Source organism: Loxodonta africana, chromosome 2, assembly GCF_030014295.1.
Source record: "Loxodonta africana isolate mLoxAfr1 chromosome 2, mLoxAfr1.hap2, whole genome shotgun sequence".
In the NCBI taxonomy this organism is placed as follows: Eukaryota; Metazoa; Chordata; class Mammalia; order Proboscidea; family Elephantidae; genus Loxodonta; species Loxodonta africana.
In genome coordinates this window covers 4220128-4241686 of record NC_087343.1, presented here as the reverse complement: position 1 = coordinate 4241686, position 21559 = coordinate 4220128, and the positions used below count along the sequence as shown (strand labels likewise).

Here is a 21559-nt window from a genome sequence, read left to right as displayed (position 1 = left end):
AGAGCCCTCACCTAGCTCTTTATGTGGCCCAAGACAAACACGTCAGCCAAGATAACACAACATGGACAGTGTTATAAGGTCCCTGACGGTGGAGGACCACTGAGGGATGCAGGCTGATTTTGTAAAATATTGATTCCAATGAGGACGTCTTCCCATAGGAAATTAAAGCACAGACAGATAATCGAGGTACACATGCCAGTCTGGGGGGCTCTAAATGTGTGCTTATCACTCGAGCTCATCGCTGCTAGTCAGGAAGACTGTCCTTGGATCTTTAAAATGCTGAGGTAGATGCTCCTTTAGGAAAACGTATAAGAACTCGTGTTTATAGGAATGGCTTCACCACCATATTGTTCAGGCAAGATTTTAGCATGAGTTTTGTTTTTCTAATCATGAAAGTTTGCTGCAGAGTCACTTTGAGATATTTAAATGTTTTCCAAATGTTTTTTCTTTTATTAAACTTCACTTAATATAAGCATCGACTTCTCTTCAGGCTCCTCAACTTGTTTTTTAAATGGGCACTAATGAAATTGTGAATGCCATCAACTTTGTTAATGATTAAGTTAAAGGACAGCGAAACCTGTGAGAGCCAGAACTGGACGGGACTGCCTTGTTTCTCCAGGTCTCGCAAGTTTTCCACTTTTGACAGGTTGCAGTCTTACCACCTTTCTATCGCTCTCTATTAGTGGAAAATATTTGCGTTTTCCTCCTCTGACAGGTTCCCACCTTATACCAGTTCCGGCTTTTGCAGGTTTTACTGTATTACGAATTTCTGAGTGAGAAACTTCCAGTTGTTTCCAGTGTAAATGGTAAGAAGGAAAGAGAGAGAGAGGAAGGGAGATAAAGAGGAATAAAGAAAGAGAAGGGACAGGAAGGAGGGAGGGAAAGAAAGAAGGGAAGAGAAAGGGAGAGGAGAGGATGATAGAAAGGTAGAGAGGAAGAAGAAAGAAAATCTAATGTTCGGGGTAGACGTTCTTCCTTTTTATTTTTTTCTCCAAATAAAATGTTTGAGCATTTTATTTTTCTGAGGAGAACCCGCTATCTGTGCTGGATTACAAACACTAATGTTCACCCCACACCCTTCCTGCCTCACCACATATACCGCTCCTGTGCTGGCACCACCTCTACGATAGAGCTTTCCTCTACGTTCAGATCCTTTTTGCATCTCCACCCATTTAGTACCCAGCTCATATCTGTTAGTGGATGAGAGTGGCATTAACAGCCAAGACCATTTCTAGAAGGTACACAGTGAATTCCCTGCAAAACAAACCTTTTGCCATCGAGTCACTTCCAACTCCTAGTGACCCTGTAGGAACTGCCCCATAGAGTTCCCAAGGCTGAAATATTTGTGGAAGCACACTGCCACATCTTTCTCCCCAAGAGCAGATGGTGGGTTCGAACCACCAAGCTTTCAGTTAGCAGCCGAGCACCTAACCACTGAGCCACCAGGGCTCCTTAGGCTCCCTGTAAGAGCCAATCACAGCGTACCGTGAGACCCCCTGAGGATCAACAAAGGGAAAAAACAGATTTGGCTGAAACTAGGCCAGCAGGAAACAAAGACCGAGTAAAATGGCTAAACTGCTGGACTCATAGCAGGCATTCTCCAGTTTTCAGTTGAATAGTGTCTCCTGCGTAAATGCCAAAGTATATTTTGGAATGTGATCATTTATTATGTTTAATTAGAGGTAGTCTAGGTTTTGGTAACTTCATTTCTCCACCAGGAACTTTATTTGCATACTAAACCTAAAGCCTAATAAATTGAACTAAATTATCTTATCAAAGCTCAAGTCGTAATTTTTATAAACAGGTGCAAATTGAATCAGCGTTCCCATTTTTCCTTACTCAGGTTCATTCTGTATTAAGAACATAGTCTTTTTCCTTTCTCTTGCTGGTCTTTGGTTTCTTACCTTGCCCCTGACATCTTTATCTTCCTCCTTCCCCTTCCATTGTTATTGTACTTCCGGGTACAAAGCTTCTCATTGTTATTGTACTTCCGGGTACAGAGCTTCTCATTGTACCTCCAGGTACACATCTCCACCCCTCATCTTCCTACCCTCATCTTCCTATATCTCCTTGTCCTTACCACCAGCAGTTCTTACCAACCTTTATATCACAGAGCAGTTTTCCTTCCTACGTCTACTTAGTAATGAAAAGAAGCATGTTCCTGCCTCCCTGACTGACCTTCCAGGACAATGCTGGTGTGAATATTTGTCTCCATAGTTTAAAAACGACTGCATAGGGGTACGTGAGGCATATTGTTGTTGTTGTTAGTTGCCATCAAGTCGATTCCAACTCATGGTGACCCACACATGCAGAGCAGAACTGCTCCATAGCATTTCCAAGGCTGTGACCTTTCAGAAGCAGATCACCAGGCCTGTCTTTTGAGGCACCTCTAGGTGGGTTTGAACCGCCAGCCTATCGGTTCAGTAGGCAGGTGCTTAACTGTTTGCACCACTCTGCAGGCGATAGAATGGGACCAGTTGCACCCTGAGTCTGCTGTCCTGAACTCAGCACATACCAAGCCCACACATGACAGTGAGCAGCTCCGAGTGTTCCGTATAGGAGCAGACAGGAACATGGCCGTTCTCCTGGGAGTCCCTCGCACATGCGGGGGCGTGCGTGGACAGTAGCTCCAGTAGCCGTTGATGTGTTATTTTGACCAGGATGTCACATGAGCAGAATGCTCGCGCTGGGATGCTATGATGCTGAACAAATTTCAGCAGAGCTTCTAGACTAAGACAGACTGGGACGAAAGGTTTTATTTCCAAAAACTTGCCCATGAAAACCCTTTGAATCACAACAGAATATTGTCCAGTATAGGTCCCTGGGTGGTGCAAACGGTTTGTGCTCGACTACTAACCTGAGAATTGGTGGTTGAAACCTGCCCAGCAGCTCCATGGAAGAAGGGCCTGGTGATACGCTTCTGTAAAGATTACAGCCAAAGAAACCGTACAGAGCAGTTCTACTCTGTAGTCCATGGAGTCACCGTGAGTCAGAACTGACTCAACAGCGACAGGTTTCTGTATGCAGGAAGATGAGCCCCTCTGTTGGAAGGCACACAGAATACATGGTGGCTACCACAATGGCCTCGAGCACACCAACAATCTTGAAGATGGTGCAGGACCAGGCAGTGATTCATTTTGTTGTACGTAGGGTAGCCATGAGACGGAACCAATCTGGTGGAAACAAAACAACAGCAAGCGTATCATATGTTTGACATAGAAATTTAATTAATTTGTTCTTAATTAGCAATAATGATGCCATAAAGCAGTGATTTTAGTAATGTTAAATCCATTGCCGTTGAGTCGATTCCAACTCATAGTGACCCTAGAGGACAGAGTGGAACTGCCCCACAGAGTTTCCAAGGAGCACCTGGTGGATTCAGACTGCCGATCTTTTGGTTAGCAGCCGTAACTCTTAACCAGTACACCACACCAGGGTTTCCTTACTAGTGTTAGTGACCCTGATATGGGACCACCAGGGAAGACAGGACCGTTTGTTCTATCTGGGAGAGTTACTGATACTTTTGTGGTTTTGAGGTCCCTGGGTGGCAGAAATGGTTTGCACTCAACTACTAACCAAAAGGTTGGTGGTTCAATACCACCCATTGGTGCCATGGAAGAAAGCCCTGGCCAACTGCTCCTATAAAGACTATAGCCAAGAAACCCCTATGGAGCAGTTCTGCTCTGTAACACATGGGGTTGTCATGAGTCAGAATCCACTCGACAGTAGCGGGTGTGTGAACATCATGGTGAAGAGACGGGAGAGCATAAAGAGTACCGTCTGCCTTTTCTTTCTGTCTCCACCAGCGGTGCAGTAAGAAGGCATCCACCTTGCTCAGGTGGCTCCTGAAGTCGTCGGGCATCATCGCCAACCGGCCCTGGCCGCGGGTCTCCCTCACTGTCATCACCACAGCCATCGTCCTGACCATGGCCGTGTTCAACATGGTGAGTACTGCGTGCAAGGGGGGCATCCTTCCCTCTGCTGTCTGTCCTGACAGACATTGGGAATCTTGCCTGAAGCTCTGCAGCCATGTCCCTGGGAAAGGCCCCTCTGGATGCCACCCTGAGATGGGGCTGGTCTCCAGGAGTCTCCCTTCATGCCCATCGTGGCTTCCACTCAGGGATGATGGAGTCACCAACTGGGAGAGGGCAGTGAGCAAGGTGGCCTGTTGGGGAGCCGACGGCTGATTGCAACATCATCCCCACACGTACCGGCTGTGGTGTTGGAGGAAACTTTCCACAAAATTCCCTCAGACTCCTTTCCCTGTCCCAAAAACGAGAGCTGAGATGTGTCTGCCGAGGTGGCTGTGAGGATGGAGTGAGCCCATGTCACCCCACACTCAGGACATTCCCTGGCGTTGTGTGAACGTTTACGCAGTGACCACTCTTAGTATGTCAGTGTTATGGTTATCACCAGTTGTCGTTGTTGCTGGGTGCTGTCAAATTGATTCTGACTCATGGCGACCCCATCTGACAAACTAGAACTGTGCTCCATAGGGTTTTCAAGGCTGTAATCTTTACGTTATACACCCCCAAAGTAGACACTGAAGTCATCACTGAACCCTGAGACACATGGTATTTTCACATCAGCTGCAGCAGCAGTGAGGGGTTATGACACTTTACTTGTCCAGACACTTTGCTCAAAAAGCCAAAACCTCGTTGCTGTCAAGTTGATTCAGACTCATAGAGACCCTATAGGACAGAGTAGAACTGCCCCATAGGGTTTCCAGGGAGGGCCTAGTGGATTCAAACTGCTGGCCTTTTGTTTAGCAGCCATAGCTCTTAACCACTATGCCACCAAGTTTTCCGACACTTTGCTAGTTGTTGGAAATGTGGACTGTTATGACATTATGTTATAGTGTACACGTGTGCGTGTGTGCGTGCGTGTGTGTGTGAGTGATTCTATTAATACAATTAAGGCACACGTATCCTTGCCTACCAGAAACATAAAGTCAGGTTGACAAGATACCCCATATATATTAAATGATAATGACGTCGTTTTTTTAGAAACAGATGGTATTTATTTAGCAAAAACAGATTGATTGAACATAAATATGTGCACATTGCTGGAGGCCCAGGCAAATTCAGCTTCCCGCCTTCCCGGAGCTGAGAGTGGAGAAAAGGGGACAGAGAGCCTCCAGCCATCACGACGTCATCGTAACACGTGAGAACACTGACCACAGAGCACTGCAGAGGTCCAAAGACTGGGAGCCAACTGCACACCGCTAGACCAGGGCCTACCAGGTCACCTGGAAGGCGGGAGGCAGGCGCAGACGTGGACAGGAGATGAGAAGGAGGGAAAGCATTTGGTGTCTCCGGCAAGAGCAGACATTTTGCATGAAGAAGCAGTGAAAAGCCAGGCTACGGAGTAGTTGAGGACCTGGTGTTTGTGCTGCATCCATCTCTAAGATTCTGCTACAGATAGTCCAGTTCCTCCCAGATACTTGGGTGGGGGCGAAGCCAGCAGAAGCCACCATGGGTCACATGCCCGCCTCCATCCACCCTGCCTAGAAACCCACGTGAAGGATGCCTGGAAAGGTGGTACCCAAGAGACCTCAGCTCGTCCTTCCACCCTTTCTGCCCGGCCAGGAGCTAGGTGTCTGGAATTCTGGCTGTCCATCCCCATCATCGACCGCAGGCACCTGGCCTCCCTGATCACCCCCTTCACCTGACAGCATGCCCCTCTGTCTCAGGGCTGCCTGAGGAAGGAGAGGAGGGCAGGTCCTGAAAGTCAGCCTCCCTGGGCGTATGGGCCAAGGAACAGTGCCACCCATGCTATCCCCTCCACCCTCAGTCCACCACAGGGGTCAGCTCAGGGAAGAGGCTGCTCAGTGTTTCCTTGTAGGCAATTAGGACTGGGGTCCCAGGGCTCACAGCCACGCCACAAGGCTGGTGGGGTCCTAGTGGGCACCAGCTGGCCCGTGACTGCACTGTCCTGTGTGGAGCTGTCGTGGTGCCTCCAGTTCACCGAGGGAACTCCACATCAGTGCCTCCTCCTGCCCATCTATGACATGAGCCATTTGCACCTAGTGGCCTTGAGGCCCCATCCTCCTGCCTTGGGGACGACGGTGGGCCTCCCTTCAGGTGATTGCCATGTCCTCTACGCCTCAGATGTGCTTGGCCCGTGACACCTTTTATTTCCAACCAGGCCTCAGTCCAGACTGCCTGGAGATATCTGGGAAATGAGGCCACCTCTGGGCACAACGCAATCCCATGGAATGCTGCCCTACTTCAGAGGGACTCAATGCCAGGGCTGAAACAGAGGGTCGACCAGTCAGCCGAGGCTAATGCTCATGCTCACGTGTGGTCAGGCCTGGGTGGCCAGGGGCCTTCCTGTGCAAAGACCCCAGGGCAGTGTTGCTGTGGCCCTGAAGCTGTCAGCAGAGGGGTGACACAAGATGAAGGAACACACGTCAAGTATAAGAAGGACTTTCCTACAGAGTCTGTTCTGGGTTGAATTGTGTCCTCTACAAAAAAAGCTTGTGTGTTGAAATCCCAACTCCTGTACCTATAAATGCAGCCCTGGTGGTGCAGTGGTTAAGAGCTCAGCTGCTAACCAAAATATTGGCAGTTCAAATCTACCAGCTCCTCCTTGGAAACCCTATGGGGCAGTTCTACTCTGTCCTATAGGGTTGCTCTGTTTCTATTTTGGCACCTGTAAATATGACCCTGTTTAGAAATAGGAGCTTTTCTTGTGTTGTGCTAATGAGGTCATACCAGTGTAGGGTGGGTGCTAGCCCTAATCACTTCAGAGTTATAAGAAGAGTGGATTAGGCACAGAGACACAGGGGAGAGGAAGACAGACACCAGAGACAGGGGCAGCCACAGCCCAGCCATGCCAAGCGTTGTTGTAGCTGCCGGAAGAAGCTCAAATGGCAAGGAAGGAATTGCCCTTAATTTGGACTTCTAGCCTTCAAAGCTGTGAGATATAATTTCTGTTCTTCAAAGCCTCTCCCCCCGCAACATGGTTTCAGGGGACAACTAGGTCAATTGGCATAATAATATTTATTAAGAAAGCATTCTGCATCCCACTTTGGAGAGTGGCGTCTGGAGTCTTAAACACTAGCAAGCGGCTAAGATGCATCAATTGGTCTCAACCCACCTGGAGCAAAGAAAAAGAACACCAAAGACACATGGTAATTATGAGCCCACGAGGCAGAACTAAAACCAAAAACCAAATCCACTGCCGTCGAGTCGGTTCAGACTCATAGAACGGGCCACATAAATCAGAGACTACATCAGCCTGAGACCAGAAGAACTAGATGGTGCTCAGCTACAACCAATGACTGCCCTGACAGGGAACATAACAGAGAACCCCTGAGGGAGCAGGAAAGCAGTGGGATGCAGACCCCAAATTCTCGTAAAAAGACCAGGATTACTGGTCTGACTGAGCCTAGAATGACCCCAGAGGTCACGGTCCCCAGACCATCTGTTAGCCCAAGACAGGAACCATTCCCAAAGCCAACTCTTCAGACAGAGATTGGACTGGACTATAAGATAGAAAATGATACTGGTGAGGAGTGTGCTTCTTGGCTCAAGTAGACACATGAGACTATGTGGGCAGCTCCTGTCTGGAGGCGAGATGAGAAGGCAGAAGGGGACAGGAGCTGGCTGAATGGACACAGGGAATACAGGGTGGAGAGAAGGAGTGTGTTGTCACATTAGGGGGAGAGCAACTAGGAGTACATAGCAAGGTGTATATAAGTTTTTGTATGAGAGACTGACTTGATTTGTAAACTTTCACTTAAAGCACAATTTAAAAACATTGAAAGAAAAAGAACAAGCCCCCCACCCACCTCGTGGTATGTCCGTCACAGCAGCTTCAGCGGAATGAGACAGAACCTTCTGCAATTGCCTGGCTGTCCATGGGGATCTCTAGACCTTGCCACACAGCCAGATTGTGGACAATGCGAGAGTAGGCAGCTGTCTGTGGAGGAGGGTGGACAGAGATGGGGTGAGCTGACTGCAGACGGGGCGAGGAGTGTCTTCTCTAACATGGCTCCTCACGCCTGACCTTGTGCATCTGCCCTGCCCCTCCGAGACCCAGATGGAGCCTAGGAGAGCACTGAATAGCTCAAGACAGAGCTGGGTCAGTCCAGGGTTCGGAGAGAGTGGGATGAGAAGTTCACAAGAAGGGACAGAACACCCTAAAGGACAACGGCGTGCACTGACCAGAGTTCTGAGACAGTCTGACAGCTCCATGTTGTTGTGGTTATAGCTCACCCCGCCCCCAACTTGTGGTGAACCCATGCACAACAGAATGAATTGAGACATGGTCCTGCACTGTGCTCATGATTGGTTGCAAATTAGACCGTTGTGATCCAAAAGGTTTTCACTGGCTGATTTTTGGAAGTAGATTGCCAGGCCTTTTTCCTAGTTTGTCTTAGTCTGCAAGTTGGACTGAAACCTGTTCAGCATCATGGCAACACACAAGCCCCCACTGGCAGCCAGATGGTGACTGTACATGAGGCGCGTTCACTGAGAATCCAACCTGGGTCTCTGCACAGAAAATGAGAATTCTACCCCTGAATCCCAATGTCTTACAGCATTAACCTAGAAGCACTGTTACGCCAACAAGGAGCTGCTTCCCGCCACCCCCTCATCGTCGGGATGGCGCTCACTGGTGCCCGCACAGAACCAGCGCAGCCCACTCCCTGAGACCAGCCTTCTCTGCTGGCAATAGCAGCACCTACAATGATGGACCAAGAGATTCCATGTGACAACCACACTCTTCAGTGGCAGAGTTTTTCCCTGTATATTTCCACGTGTTTTAGGAAAGAAACACCCGTGCAAGCAGGTCAAGAAATCAAACGACGGATTACACTGAGCAAATCTGCTAAAAAAGGACCTCTTTAAAGTATTAAAAAGCAAAGAGGTCACTTTAAGGACTAAGGTGCACCTGACCCAAGCCTTAGTGTTTTCAATCACTTCATAGGCATGCAAAAGCTGGAGGGTGAATGAGGAAGACTGAGGAAGAATTTATGCCTTCGAATTATGGTGCTAGTGAAGAATATTTAATATATCACAGAGTCCCAGGAGAACAAACAAATCTGTCTTGGAAGAAGTACTGCCAGAATGCTCCTTAGGAGCAAGGATGGCAAGACTTCATCTCAGGTACTTTGGACATGTTATCAGGAGGGACCAGTCCCCAGAGAAGGACATTGTGCTTTGTAAAGTAGAGGGTCAGCAAAAAAAAGGATTGACACAGTGGCTGCAACAATGGGCTCAAGCATACCAATGATTGTGAGGATGGTGCAGGACTGGGCAGTGTTTTGTTCTGTTGTACATAGAGTTGCTGTGAGTCTAAACCAACTTGACAGCACCTAACAACAACAGGAAAGAAAGTGCCTTCTATGTCAGGAGCAGCCCTTCCACAGTTACTCAACCCAAAACACCAAACCCATTGCCATGATACCCCCACGTGTCTGTCAGTTTGCCATACCGTGGGGGCTGAAAGTGAAGAGGACTTAAAGCACTTACTAGTGAAGATCGAAGACCACAGCCTTCAGTAAGGATTACACCTCAACATAAAGAGAACAAAAATCCTCACAACTGGACCAATGAGCAACATCATGATAAACAGAGAAAAGACTGAAATTGTCAAGGATTTCATTTGACTTGGATCCACAATCAACAGCCATGGAAGCAGGAGTCAAGAAATCAAAAGACGCGTTGCATTGGGTAAATCTGCTGCAAAGGACCTCTTCAAAGTGTTGAAGAACAAAGATGTCACCCTGGAGACTAAGGTGTGCCTGACCCAAGCCATGGTATTTTCAATCACATCATATGCATGTGAAAGCTGGACAATGAATAAGGAAGACCGAAGAAGAGTTGATGCCTTTGAATTGTGGTGTTGGTGAAGAATATTGAATATATACCATGGACTGCCAGAAGAATGAACAAATCTGTCTTGGAAGGAGTGCAGCCTGAATGCTCCTTGGAGGCAAGGATGGTGAGACTGCATCTTACATACTTTGGACATGTTGTCAGGAGGGATCAGTCCCTGGAGAAGGACATCATGCTTGGGAGAGTACAGGGTCAGTGGAAAAGAGGAAGACCCTCAACGAGGTGGATTGACACAGTGGCTGCAACAATGAGCTGAAGCATAACAATGATTGTAAGGACGGTGCAGGACCAGGCAGTGTTTCGTTCTGTTGTGCATAGGGTCGCTATGAGTCGGAACTGACTCGACAGGACCTAACAACAACAACAATAACATTGCCGTCAAGTCAATTCCGACTCATAGCAACCCTATAGGACAGAGTAGAACTGCCCAACAGTTTCCAAGGAGCGCCTGGTGGATTCAAACTGCCGACCTTTTGGTTAACAGCAGAGCTCTTAACCACTATGCCACCAGGGCTTCCACAGTTATTACGAAAGGAATAAATGAATGAATGGAAAAACACACACTTTATTTATTTATTTATTTTTTTGACAGAAACTACTCCTTCTTCTAAAATCCTATTCAACCTTATAAAGCCAGGATTGATCACCTACTTTTTTTTTGAAAGAGAATCTTAGCAGCAACAGACTGATGTGTTTTCTAAAGCACAGTTAGCCCTGACTGACTGGCGTTTCAGTCACTGTCTATAAGTATTTGACGCAGTAAGCATTTAGAGTGGATTTTTTTTTCTGTGTAACCGTGATCCCTTTGGGGAAAAGAAATACATCTTCCCATTGTTTCCATTCTCACAGAGAAAGAGGTTCGTTGCCGAGTGAGACAGAGATGTCAGCGAGTGGCAGGTGAGGAGGATGATGGATAGTCTTCGAGAGAGGGATGAAATAAGGCTTGCTCCACACACCGAGGCTGAGGCCCAGGCGTGAGTGGAATTGCATTTTCCACCCATCAGTGGAGAGGGAGGAAGTCAGAGCCCCAGCCAGGAACTTCTCCACGGGGCTGGGAAGCAGTGTTTAGCTTGACACCCAGTGCCATGAAATCGTGGTCCTTTCCCATACAGATGGTATGGGAGCCTGGTATTAAGTGCAGATAAGAAATAGCCTCTCCTGGTGTGGAGCTTTCTGTAATTCCGTATTAGGACAGAAGGCTGGGCTTGTCCTTCAGCATCTTCCTTTGGTCCCGTCTGATAGTTGGCAGAGCAGTGCCTCCCCTATTTCAACCCCTTGCCCTCCTGAGTTATGACAGCTTGGGGCAGTCATGATGCCCAACGGTGCTGCAGCCTCCCCTCCAGGTGCTATGAGGACCCCTGGGCCAGGCACACAGCACAACTGGTGCCAAGGAAGGACCTGGTGGGACAGGCAGGCTGGGGCTGAGCACTGTAAGCACAGTGCAGGGAGGCACCCCGATCAGGAGTGGTGGCACCTTCATGGGATGCGGTAAAGCAAGTCCCCATCTGCATGTGGTTGCGGTTCCTGGGAGCACTGCTGGCCTTTTTTCCCAGCCCCATTCCAGACACCCTGTCCTGGATGATGCAGCACAGCTCGGTACTTCCCTGGGGAACACATTTTCCAGACTCGCTCTCGGGTTGTACCTCTGCTATTTCCTGGTATCTGTCATCTTTCTGAGGCCGCTCTGGGCATCAGACTCACATTTCAGCAAGAAGAGTAGCTCACGTGTGTCCAATGTGTGTGAAAACGTGTGCATGCATATGAGTGTGTGTGAATATGTATGTATGAATGTGAGTATGTATATGTGAATGCGTGTGTGTGTACACGAGTGTGTGTATATGGGTGTGTGCTCATGTGTGAGACTGCGCGCGAGTGTGTATATGAATATGTGTGAGTATATGTGTGTGAGAGTGTGTGTATGGGTTTGAAAATGTGTATATGTGTGAGTGTATCTATGTGCGTATATGTGAGTGTGTAAGTGTGCGTACGTGAGTATGTTGTGCATGTGTGTGAGTGTGTGTACATGAGTGTGTTGTGTGTACATGAGTATATGAATGTGAGAAATAAGGCTTGACGTGTGTGTGTACATGAGTGTGCACATGGATGTGTGTATGTGACTGTACGCATGTGTATGTGAGTGAGTATGGGGGTGACTGTTCGTATGAGTGTGTGTATATGTGTATATATGTGAGTGTGTATACATGAGTGCGTGTGTACATGGGTGTGTGTGCATGAATGTGTGAGTATACGTGGGTATGTGTGTTTGCATGTGGGTGTGTATGTGAATGAGTCTGTGTGTGAGTGTGTGTTTCATAACTCACCGGAAAGAAGAATTCATTTTCTGTCAGAGCTTTGATCTCCTGAAGTCACAGCCTCACTCAGGTCTATCTCAGCCTGTGATTTTCCAGTTCCCCGGGGACAAAGGAGGATGCTTCCATTTTCTCTTTGGTGGCCCAGCTCCTCGGAAGCTGTTGGCCCTTGGTCTCCCCGAGTGGCAGGAGGGCCTCCTCTGTCCTTGCCTGCCGGCACCCTCGTTACATCTCATGGGGAGATGTGCCAGGGATCACACTAGAGGGCCGAGGCTCCCGGTGACTCCCCTCCACCCTGGCTGTGGAGACGAGCACACGAGGCTCCACACTGATGGTTAGTTACTAACAACACCTTAGCAGCCTCCGAGAGCAGGGTCCACAGGAACCATGTGCACACAGGACAGGTAGTTTTCATCTCCTTACTCTGATATTGAATGACCAAACTCCCAAGTCCAGTTTATTTAAAATAAATTGTGAGATTGTACCAGGACGCTTTCAACACCTATGTTCACCTCTGCAACACCAACACCCAATAAACAGTGGACAAGAACCGTCAATTATGCAGAAATGGCAAATGATCGGTAAGTCCTGTTCCATTTTCATTTCCAGCTACTGTTTAGAATCACGCCTGAGAGGCTCAGCCTGCTGCCATGTTTTTCTGCCATCGTGACAGTGTCATCAAGTGAATGCCCCATCATCTGGCAATCTCTTCTGAGACACTTCCAAGAGATTTATTATAAACTGCAGAGCTTTTTGAGCCACGTGTCCAAGGAGTGCACCTCAGCCTGCTAGATGAGAAATGCAATGGTGTCATAAGGCATAAAGCACGATATTAAAGTGTGTGTTCACAATTCAATATTATCTTAAAAACATAATTCCAAGATATTTTAAATACCTGATGTATTACTCTCCAACTGCTGCCATGACAAAGTACCACAAACTGGGCGTTTGTTTAAAACAACAGAAATTCATTTTCTCTGTTCTGAAGGCAGAAAGTCTAAAATCAAGGTGTCAGAGGGCCAGACTGTCTCTGAAGCCTCTAGGGGAGGATCCCTCTCTGGCTCTTCCAGCCTCTGGTGGCCCCAGGTGTTCTTGGCTTGTGGCCATATCATTTCAGTCTCTGCCTGTGTTCACATGGCGTCTTTCCTCTACGTCAATCTCTGTGTCTCATTTTATAAGGACACCACTCAGATGGATTGGGACCCACCCTGCTCCAGTACGATCTCATGTTAACTGATAACATCTTCAAAGACCCTATTTCCAAACAAGGTCACATTCACAGGTTCCGGGGGCAAGGACTTGAACATATTTTTTTGAGGGGACACCATTCAGTCCATAACACCTGGGAAGTGTAAAATTTGGAAGTAATGTTAAAAGTAGGCAGTGTTCATTAGCACTTTATTAGGATATTCTGTTCAGTATCAGGCTATCATTTTCCCAATTATTACCACAGATGTAGAAAACTGAAAGAATTCAGAGAAGAATTCCCAAAAAAAATTATGATGCTAGAAGTTAATTCCGTGTGGAAAGTGATGGTAATTTAAGGTGGAAAGAAGAGGGACCCAGAACTAAAATGCTGTCTTCAGTATTTGACTTAGTATAATCAGGGGACGGCATGAGTTTGTTATTTTAACATGACTAAGATGGTGTTGGCAAAGAATATTGAATATACCGTGGACTGCCAGAAGAAGGAACAAGTCCGTCTTGGAAGAAGTACAGCCAGAGTGGTCCTTGGAAGCGAGGATGGCGAGACTTCGTCTCACGTACTCTGGATATGTTGTCAGAATGGACCAGTCCCTGGAGAAGGACATCATGCTTGGTAAGGTAGGGGGTCAGTGAAAGAGAGGAAGACCCTCAATGAGATGGACTGAGACGGTGGCTGCAACAATGGGCTCAAACATAGCAACGATTGTGAGGATGGTACAGGACCGGGCAGTATGGACCTGGCAGTGTGTCTTTCTGTTGTACATAGGGTTGCTGTGAGTCAAAACCTACTCAATGGCACCTAAAAACAACAACAAAGATGACAGAACAGGAGAAATTGATTCAAAATCATGATGTGATTCTAGATAGAAGGAGTAAAGAATTTCTTGTTTTTATGGAAAGTTAATAAATACCAGGAAAAGCTAGCAGAAGGGGGTTAAGGAAGCATGGCTGTGTGTCATCACTGAAGTTTTCTGTTCTGTTCTACATGTTCAAGCCATCACATATTGTACAACCTTCTTGTGAGACACAGCTTTCAAAGAGTGTATTTCTACTCATCTGACAGCAAAAATTTAAAGCCTCGTGTTAGTTATTTGGTTTCTTCTCTATATGATGATATAATCAAGAATTTTTTGTAGTTATTTTATGATCGAGAGTGCCTAAGACTAGTGACCTATTTGTCATTTTGTGATTTGTTAATGTTTAAGTCAGTTGTAATTTTTGTCCCTCAAATCTAACTTTGTAACATTTTGGAGTCCCATGTTTTCTAAGCAATTACTCCATTCATTTTCTTTTGATATTTTTTTTTCCCAAAGAATTAGCACATTTATAGCCAAACCAGTGGTTGTGTTGTTTTTGGATTAATTCTTTAGCGTAAATTTTAAAAATCCACTACATTTCTTTTAAATCAGCATTTGGCAGAAAGTTATCAAATGACATAATGGGGTAAGAAACACTAAACTTAACATCATTCTTAGAATATGAGAGAAATGTTCACAAGGATATCCTAAATGAATGCTGCCTTATCTACTTCTGTAAACTAAAACTCATCACCATCGAGCTGATGCTGACTTACAGTGACCCTATAGGACAGAGTAGAATTGCCCCACAGGGTTTCCAAGGAGAGGCTGGTGAATTCGAACTGTCAACCTTTTGTTAGCAGCCAAGCTCTTAGCTACTACCATCAAAGGAAATCAATCATATCAAGCAAACAGAAGCAACAATTGAAATTAGAAAAGTTTTACTTTTTAACCCGTGGATAAGCATGGCTAGTCCTGTGCAGGAAACACATTGATGGATGGATGAGAGGAATCTCTTCAGCCAGGGCAACCTGGCCAAGGCACAATTTTCTGGTTTATCTTTCCGTAACACTCCTCTGACGCTTGGGCACATGGCAGATGAGCGAGTGAGGGGCTATTCAACACTTAAACAGTGTGCAGCCACTGAGGGGGAGAGAGATTGAGAGAGACAGAGACAGATTGAGGAGACAGAGAAAGAAACAGGAGTTGAAAGAGAGACAGAGAGGGAGAGAGAGCAAGACAGATGGCGGAGAGAGATTGAGAGAGACATAGATATTGAGGAGACAGAAGGAGAGAGATTGAGAGAAACAGAAAGAAACAGAGGAGGAGAGAGAGAGGGAGAGAATGACAGGAATACTGAGACAGAGATTAAGAAACACAGAGACAGACACAGAGAGACAGAGAGACAGAGATACAGAGAGAGATTGAGAGAGAGGGGGAGGGAGGAAGAGAGAAAGAATGAGTGAATTTCTCCCACCTTGCCACCTTCCAGGTGCTGATATTGGCCACCACCCTGTAAAAGCAGATTATCTCTACCTTCTCAGGTTGATCTTTTTGTTTTTTTATTAGACCCCCCCCCCACCCCCCACCCCTTCCCTACAATCCTGGGAGAGTCCCTCCTCTCAGGCCTCTGAACCCATCATGGTCCTGAGCTGCCAAGACTTCACGAATCACAGATACCATCTCTGACGCCAGTTATTGCGTTCTACCCATCAAATTAATATCCTTTTGTAAAATCAAAAGCTCATATAAATCCATTGACTTGTTTAATATTTGAACCAAGTTGATGAAGATACCACAGCAAACACTCTGAAGGCTTGGCTTCCTGGTGAGGAGCCCAGTGTCTTTATACAGGGTGATGTCACCTTCCATCCGTAATTCTAACCAAGCCCTTCAGCCTGTGCTTTTTACATCTTTAAATTAACATTTAACGGAGGTACATCCATTTTATTTAACATATATCTTGTAGTTCTAGAATTCATCATTAAGTGCGTAGCTCATCAGAAAGCAGGCATTTACTTTTACAGCAACAAGTAAAAAATAATTGATGAAAATACCTCACCACGGGGACGGAGCGGTTTGCAAACAAACATAGAAGGCCTGTGGTGTTTGCAGCAAAAATATGGTGCTTATCCAAATAGAAATTCCTAGAGTTTCACAAGGAAAGGATGAAAGCAGCTAGCATCTGATAGACACATTGGATTGTCCACAGAAACAAGCCTGCTTCCCTCACATAAGGAACACAGAATTAATGCATTTAGCATCTCCAGACGAACTTATTAATCTAATTTGCACTAATTCAATAGGAAAATCCTTCTTGTTGCTGTTGTAGTTTTTCCTGAGCAATCCAGAAGAAGCTATCCCTCCAACTGCCAATACATCGAACACAAGTTTTCCTGCCTCAAACGATCAGGTGGCTATTCTTCGTGCGCAAAATTTGTTTTTCCTCCCGGTAAGAACGTTTTACTCTCACTGTTATTGTTTGTGTTGCTTCCCTGTGAACTACTAGCTGGTAGAATGCAGGGCCTCCACTTTCTGAGCTGTTCTAGGCTTCACTTTTCTTCTTCGATGTCAGTACCTGAGAGGGCCCTGAGCGGTTAAAAAGCATCAGCCTCTGCTGGGAGAAGTCCTGGTGATAGGCGGGATGGATTAGACCTGTGTTTGCAGACTTGTAATGCCATTTTTTGGAATCTCTCTGGAGTCCACATGGCTGCTAACTGAAAAGCTGGCTATTTGAGCTCGCCTAGATGCACATCAGAAGAAAGGCCTGAGGATGGATCTACTTCTGAAAAATCAGACATTGAACCCTTTATGGAGCTAGACACATCCAAACTCCCTGAGGGGCCAAACTGCTGGGCTGAGGGCTGTGGGGACCATGGTCTCAGAGGACATCTAGCTCAATTAGTATAACAGAGTTTATAAAGAAAATGTTATACATTCTACTTTGGTGAGTAGTGTCTAGGGTCTAAAAGCCTGTGAGCTGCCATGTAGGATACTCCACTGGTCTCACCCCTTCAGGAGCAAGGAAGAATGAAGAAAACTAAAGATACAAGGGAAAGATTAGTCCGGAGGGCTAATGGACCACATCTACCATGGCCTCCACCAGACTGAGTCCAGTACAACTAGATGGTGCCCGGCTACCACCACTGACTGCTCTGACAGGGATCACAACAGAGGGTCCCAGACAGAGCTGGAGAAAAATGTAGAACAAAATTCTAAGTCACAAAAAAAGACCAGACTTACTGGCCTGATAGAGACTGGAAAAACCCTGAGAGTATGGCCCCTGGACACCCTTTTAGCTCAATAATTAAGTCACTCCTGAGGTTCACCCTTCAGCCAAAGACAGTAAAACAAAACGAGACTAAAAGGGGCCACCAGCCCAGAGGCAAGGACTAGAAGGCAGGAGGGGGCAGGAAAGCTGGTAATAGGGAACCCAAGGTCGACAAGGGAGAGTGTTGAAACATCATGGGGTAGTTAACCAATGTCATAGAACAATATGTGTACTAACTGTTTAATGAGAAGCTATTTTGTTCTGTAAACTCTCCTCTAAAGTACAACTTAAAAAAAAATGCATCAGAGCAAAAAAGAAAACCTTACGGAGCACAGTTATACTCTGACACACATGGGGTCACCGTGAGTCAGAATTGACTCAACAGCAACTGATTTAATGCGATTTTAATGTGGTCACTGACTCTTCTTGCCTTTCTCCTCTTAACTGCTACCACATTTACAGACTACATTCCGCCATTAAGGAGCCCTGGTGGTACAGTGGTCAAGGTTGGCAGTTTGAACTCACCAGCAGCTCAGCAAGAGAAAGACGTGGGAACCTGCTCCTGGAAAGATCACAGCCTAGAAAACCCTATGGGGCAGTTCTGCTCTGTCACATGGGGTCGCTCTGAGTTGGAGTTGACAACACCCAACAACAGTATCCCACTGTATAGCACTCAATTACATGTCGCTGAAGTTCTGGGTTCGCAGCTTATAGATTTTGCTACTTGTACTGTGAATTTGCGCCATTCTTCTGACTCTTAAATGGTGAGGACAGCTCATATTTCTCCCTCTCCTTTAACGGCCAACACTGCCAGTGATCTTATCCTCGAGAAGTTCTTGCTGACTCATTATAACCAGAATCATGAAGGAATTAGGCTGAAATTTCAAAACTTTTTAACGCACCCGTCTTTTCAGTGAAAAGAGTTAAAGCAATTGTTTCCTGCTTAATAATTTCTTTCTTCCATGTATTGTTTGTGGAAAAAGAAAAATGTTGTCCTTTGACACTGTCCTTTTATCTTCTGAGAGATCATCTAAAAGTGGCATAGGTCACTCCCATTTGGCTTTTGTCTCACATACACTCAAAGTTTTGAGACCCCTAAATGATTTTGGGGACTAAAAGTGAAAATGTAATATGTATACTTCTTTAATATCCCCACTAATGTTTTAAAGCCATTGTTGTTGTTGTTGTGCCATCAAGTCAGTCCTGACTCTTAGTGACCCTATAGGACAGAGCAGAACTGCTCCATAGGGTTTCCTAGGCTGTAATCTTCATGGAAGGAGATCACCAGGTCTTTCTTCCGAAGAGCAGCTGATGAGTTCAAACGTCCAGCCTTTTGGTTAGCAGCCAAGTGCTTAATCGTTGTGCCACAAAGGCTCCTCAATGAGGATTAGACATATTTTCTCTTTAGTGAGGTAAAAAGTAAGACACCAGAAGGATTTATGATGAGGATGTGTTGGCTGACACCTCACAGTGGGCAGTTTGTAGCCCTCTTCTTTAGAGAAAGATTTAGGTGGATGGTGTTGCCTGATACTTCGTCTTTGAACCAATGACATCAGAAGCCACTTGATGATGGGGTAAACGGTGGAGAGAGGGAGCCCTGTGGAGCAGTCCCCATCCAGCATTCACATGGCATTTTAAATTTAAAGGTTTAAAGATTCATTCTCATGGGGGGGAAAAAAATATGAGTGCCGAAGAATGTTAAGAAAAAAATCTCCAAATCTGCCCATCCAATATGTTTGGATGGAACTCAGGTCCCCACGGATGGCATCGCTAAAAGCAATAATGAAGTGAACTCCATCTAGGGAAGCCTGTGTATCACGTATTTTCAGTAGAAGCAATTAATTAGAAGCCTTGGGTGGGGAAGGCAGCATTTACTCAGCCTTAAACAATTCTGAAAAAACACACAACAGACCCTTTAAGCATAGGTAAAATTGAGCCCGCGGGCCACATTTGTCCCTATAATTGGTCCTAAGGAAGTGGATCATGGTGGGCTTTGCCAAGGAAGGCCTCATGCTCAGGTACTGGGAGCATCTGCAAGGGAGTGGGAAAAGGGCTGTGTTCATTGCTGGTGGCCATGTGAAGTGATAGCACTTTTGTTAATGGTGGTTTATAATAGCCATCAAGAAGCGGGAAAGCCCACACTTCTGGCCAAGAGACTGTGCTTGCGATACTCCATGTCCCTTAAATGCTGTCCCTGTAATGAAGAGTATTCCTCACTCTCCCATGCCGAGGGAACCCATTTTCTGAAGGGTGACTCAGTTGTTGGAATCCAGTGGCCACCAAGATCCTGCCATCCATTGAGGAATTGCTGATCTTTGGAAGCAGACACGCCAGGTCCAGGTCCTCATTGGTAAGGGATTGATATGAATTCCTGGGTGGCAGCTAACTTACACCACCCCTGACAGAGAAGGAAGCGTGGGCACCACCTCTGGGGCACAGTTTTTGCCTTTCCTTTCTTCCCTGTGAAGAGAACTAATAAGTATTCTTTATGTAGATGGTCTTGGATAGGGAGATAAAAGTCAGAGCTAAGGATGACAGAATAAACATTTGTACGTATCTTCTTCAATATAAAAAATATATATATATTGAATTGCCACAGCCGCCAACCAAAACGTTGACAGTTCCAATCCACCAGGTGCTCTTTGGAAACCCATGGGGCAGTTCTGCTCTGTCCTGTAGGGTTGCTATGAGTGAGAATTGACTCGATGGCACTAGGTTTGTTTGTTTTTATTCAATATAATGGAGTCCCTGGGTGGGGCGAATAGCTAACACACTCTGCTGATATGCAGAGTCACCTCAGAAGAAGGGCCTGGAGATTCCTTCTGAAGTCGGCCACTGAAAACCTATGGGGCACAGTTCTACCCTGACACACACGGGGTTGCCCTGAGTCAGAATCTACTCGACAGCAACTGGTTTTTTGTTATTCAGTACAATGAAACTAAAATTGAGTAACTAAAAAACTGAGCTACCTTCTAAAGACAAGGTTTCTCAAACAACAATCAGATTTCCTTTTTACTAAAATTTGTTAAACTTTATTGAGTGCTTTCTCTGTGCCAGGAATGCTAAGAGAGTGAAACAACCTCTTGTTCACAAGACCCTCATAATGTAGGAAAAAAAAAAAAAAACTTCATGAAAATGGCCACTGCTTCCATTTAGTGAGCCCCTGCTAGCATTCAGGGAGGCGCCCCAGGTTTCTCGCCTATCTCCATTCCTCACAACGACTTTACCAGATCTGTCCTTTGACAGATGGAGATACTGAAACACAGGCAAGTTAAGCCATTTGTCAAAAGTAAGACAACTAATAAGGGACTGAAACAGGATTGAGTCCAGGGCTCTGCTGTGTCACTTGTGTTAAACAGAAGTCTCCTCTTTCTGTGATGACAAAATACGGAATGTGTCAGCTTTCTTCCAAACATTTGGTTCTCCCAACTTCTTCTGGTGCCTGTCACCTTTTGGAGTAATCTTGACTCATCCCAGCCAAAGCTTTTAGTTTAAATCCTTTCTGTTTTAGACAGACTCTTCTGATACACATTTGTCTTTTATTTAGCAAAATGTCAGAGCTTCCTTGAGCTTTCAACAGAGTTATCTGTAATGATGCCTCTTAACGAATTGAAGAGTAGAAAAACCAAAAAAGAATCTATATACTATACATGAAATATCTAGAATAGCCCAGTGTGTAGAGATCAAAGTTTATTAGTGGTCACCAGGGGTGGACGAGAGAGAGGAGGAAAGGACAACACCAAGCTGGGGGTATGGAAAGATTCAGGAAGGGTTACTGGGGATGGTTGAACCACGTGACGGGCATAATTAATGTCACTGAGCTGTACATCGAAAGATTGTTGGAATGGCAAATGTTTTGTTTCCTACGTATTTACCACAATAAAAAAAGAATAAAATTTAAAAAAGAATCTATATGCTACAGAAAAAAAAAATTTCAATCCATAAATATATAGGGGCCATATTGTTTTTATTTTCAAGAAGCAAATACCTTATAATGACATGTCATCCAGTATAGTTTTTTCTCTCTTTTTTTTTAATTGTCGGTATATGTGACTACTTTGACAGTGTATGCTAGCCTGGGTCAGAAAACCAAGGGCTGAGTAATTATCCTCTGAGTCTGACGTGCTAAGG

At 45.7% G+C, this 21559-nt stretch overlaps 1 protein-coding gene across 1 annotated transcript in view; it reads left to right on the top strand.

Annotated features, from left to right (window-relative positions):
* Positions 1-21559, top strand: part of ADCY2 (adenylate cyclase 2) — a 515387-nt gene that overhangs the window by 429611 nt on the left and 64217 nt on the right. The window contains exons 16-17 of the mRNA XM_010588063.2: positions 3807-3944; positions 16490-16609. Coding sequence (XP_010586365.2) covers positions 3807-3944; positions 16490-16609 — 258 coding nt within the window. The remainder of the gene's footprint in view (positions 1-3806; positions 3945-16489; positions 16610-21559) is intronic.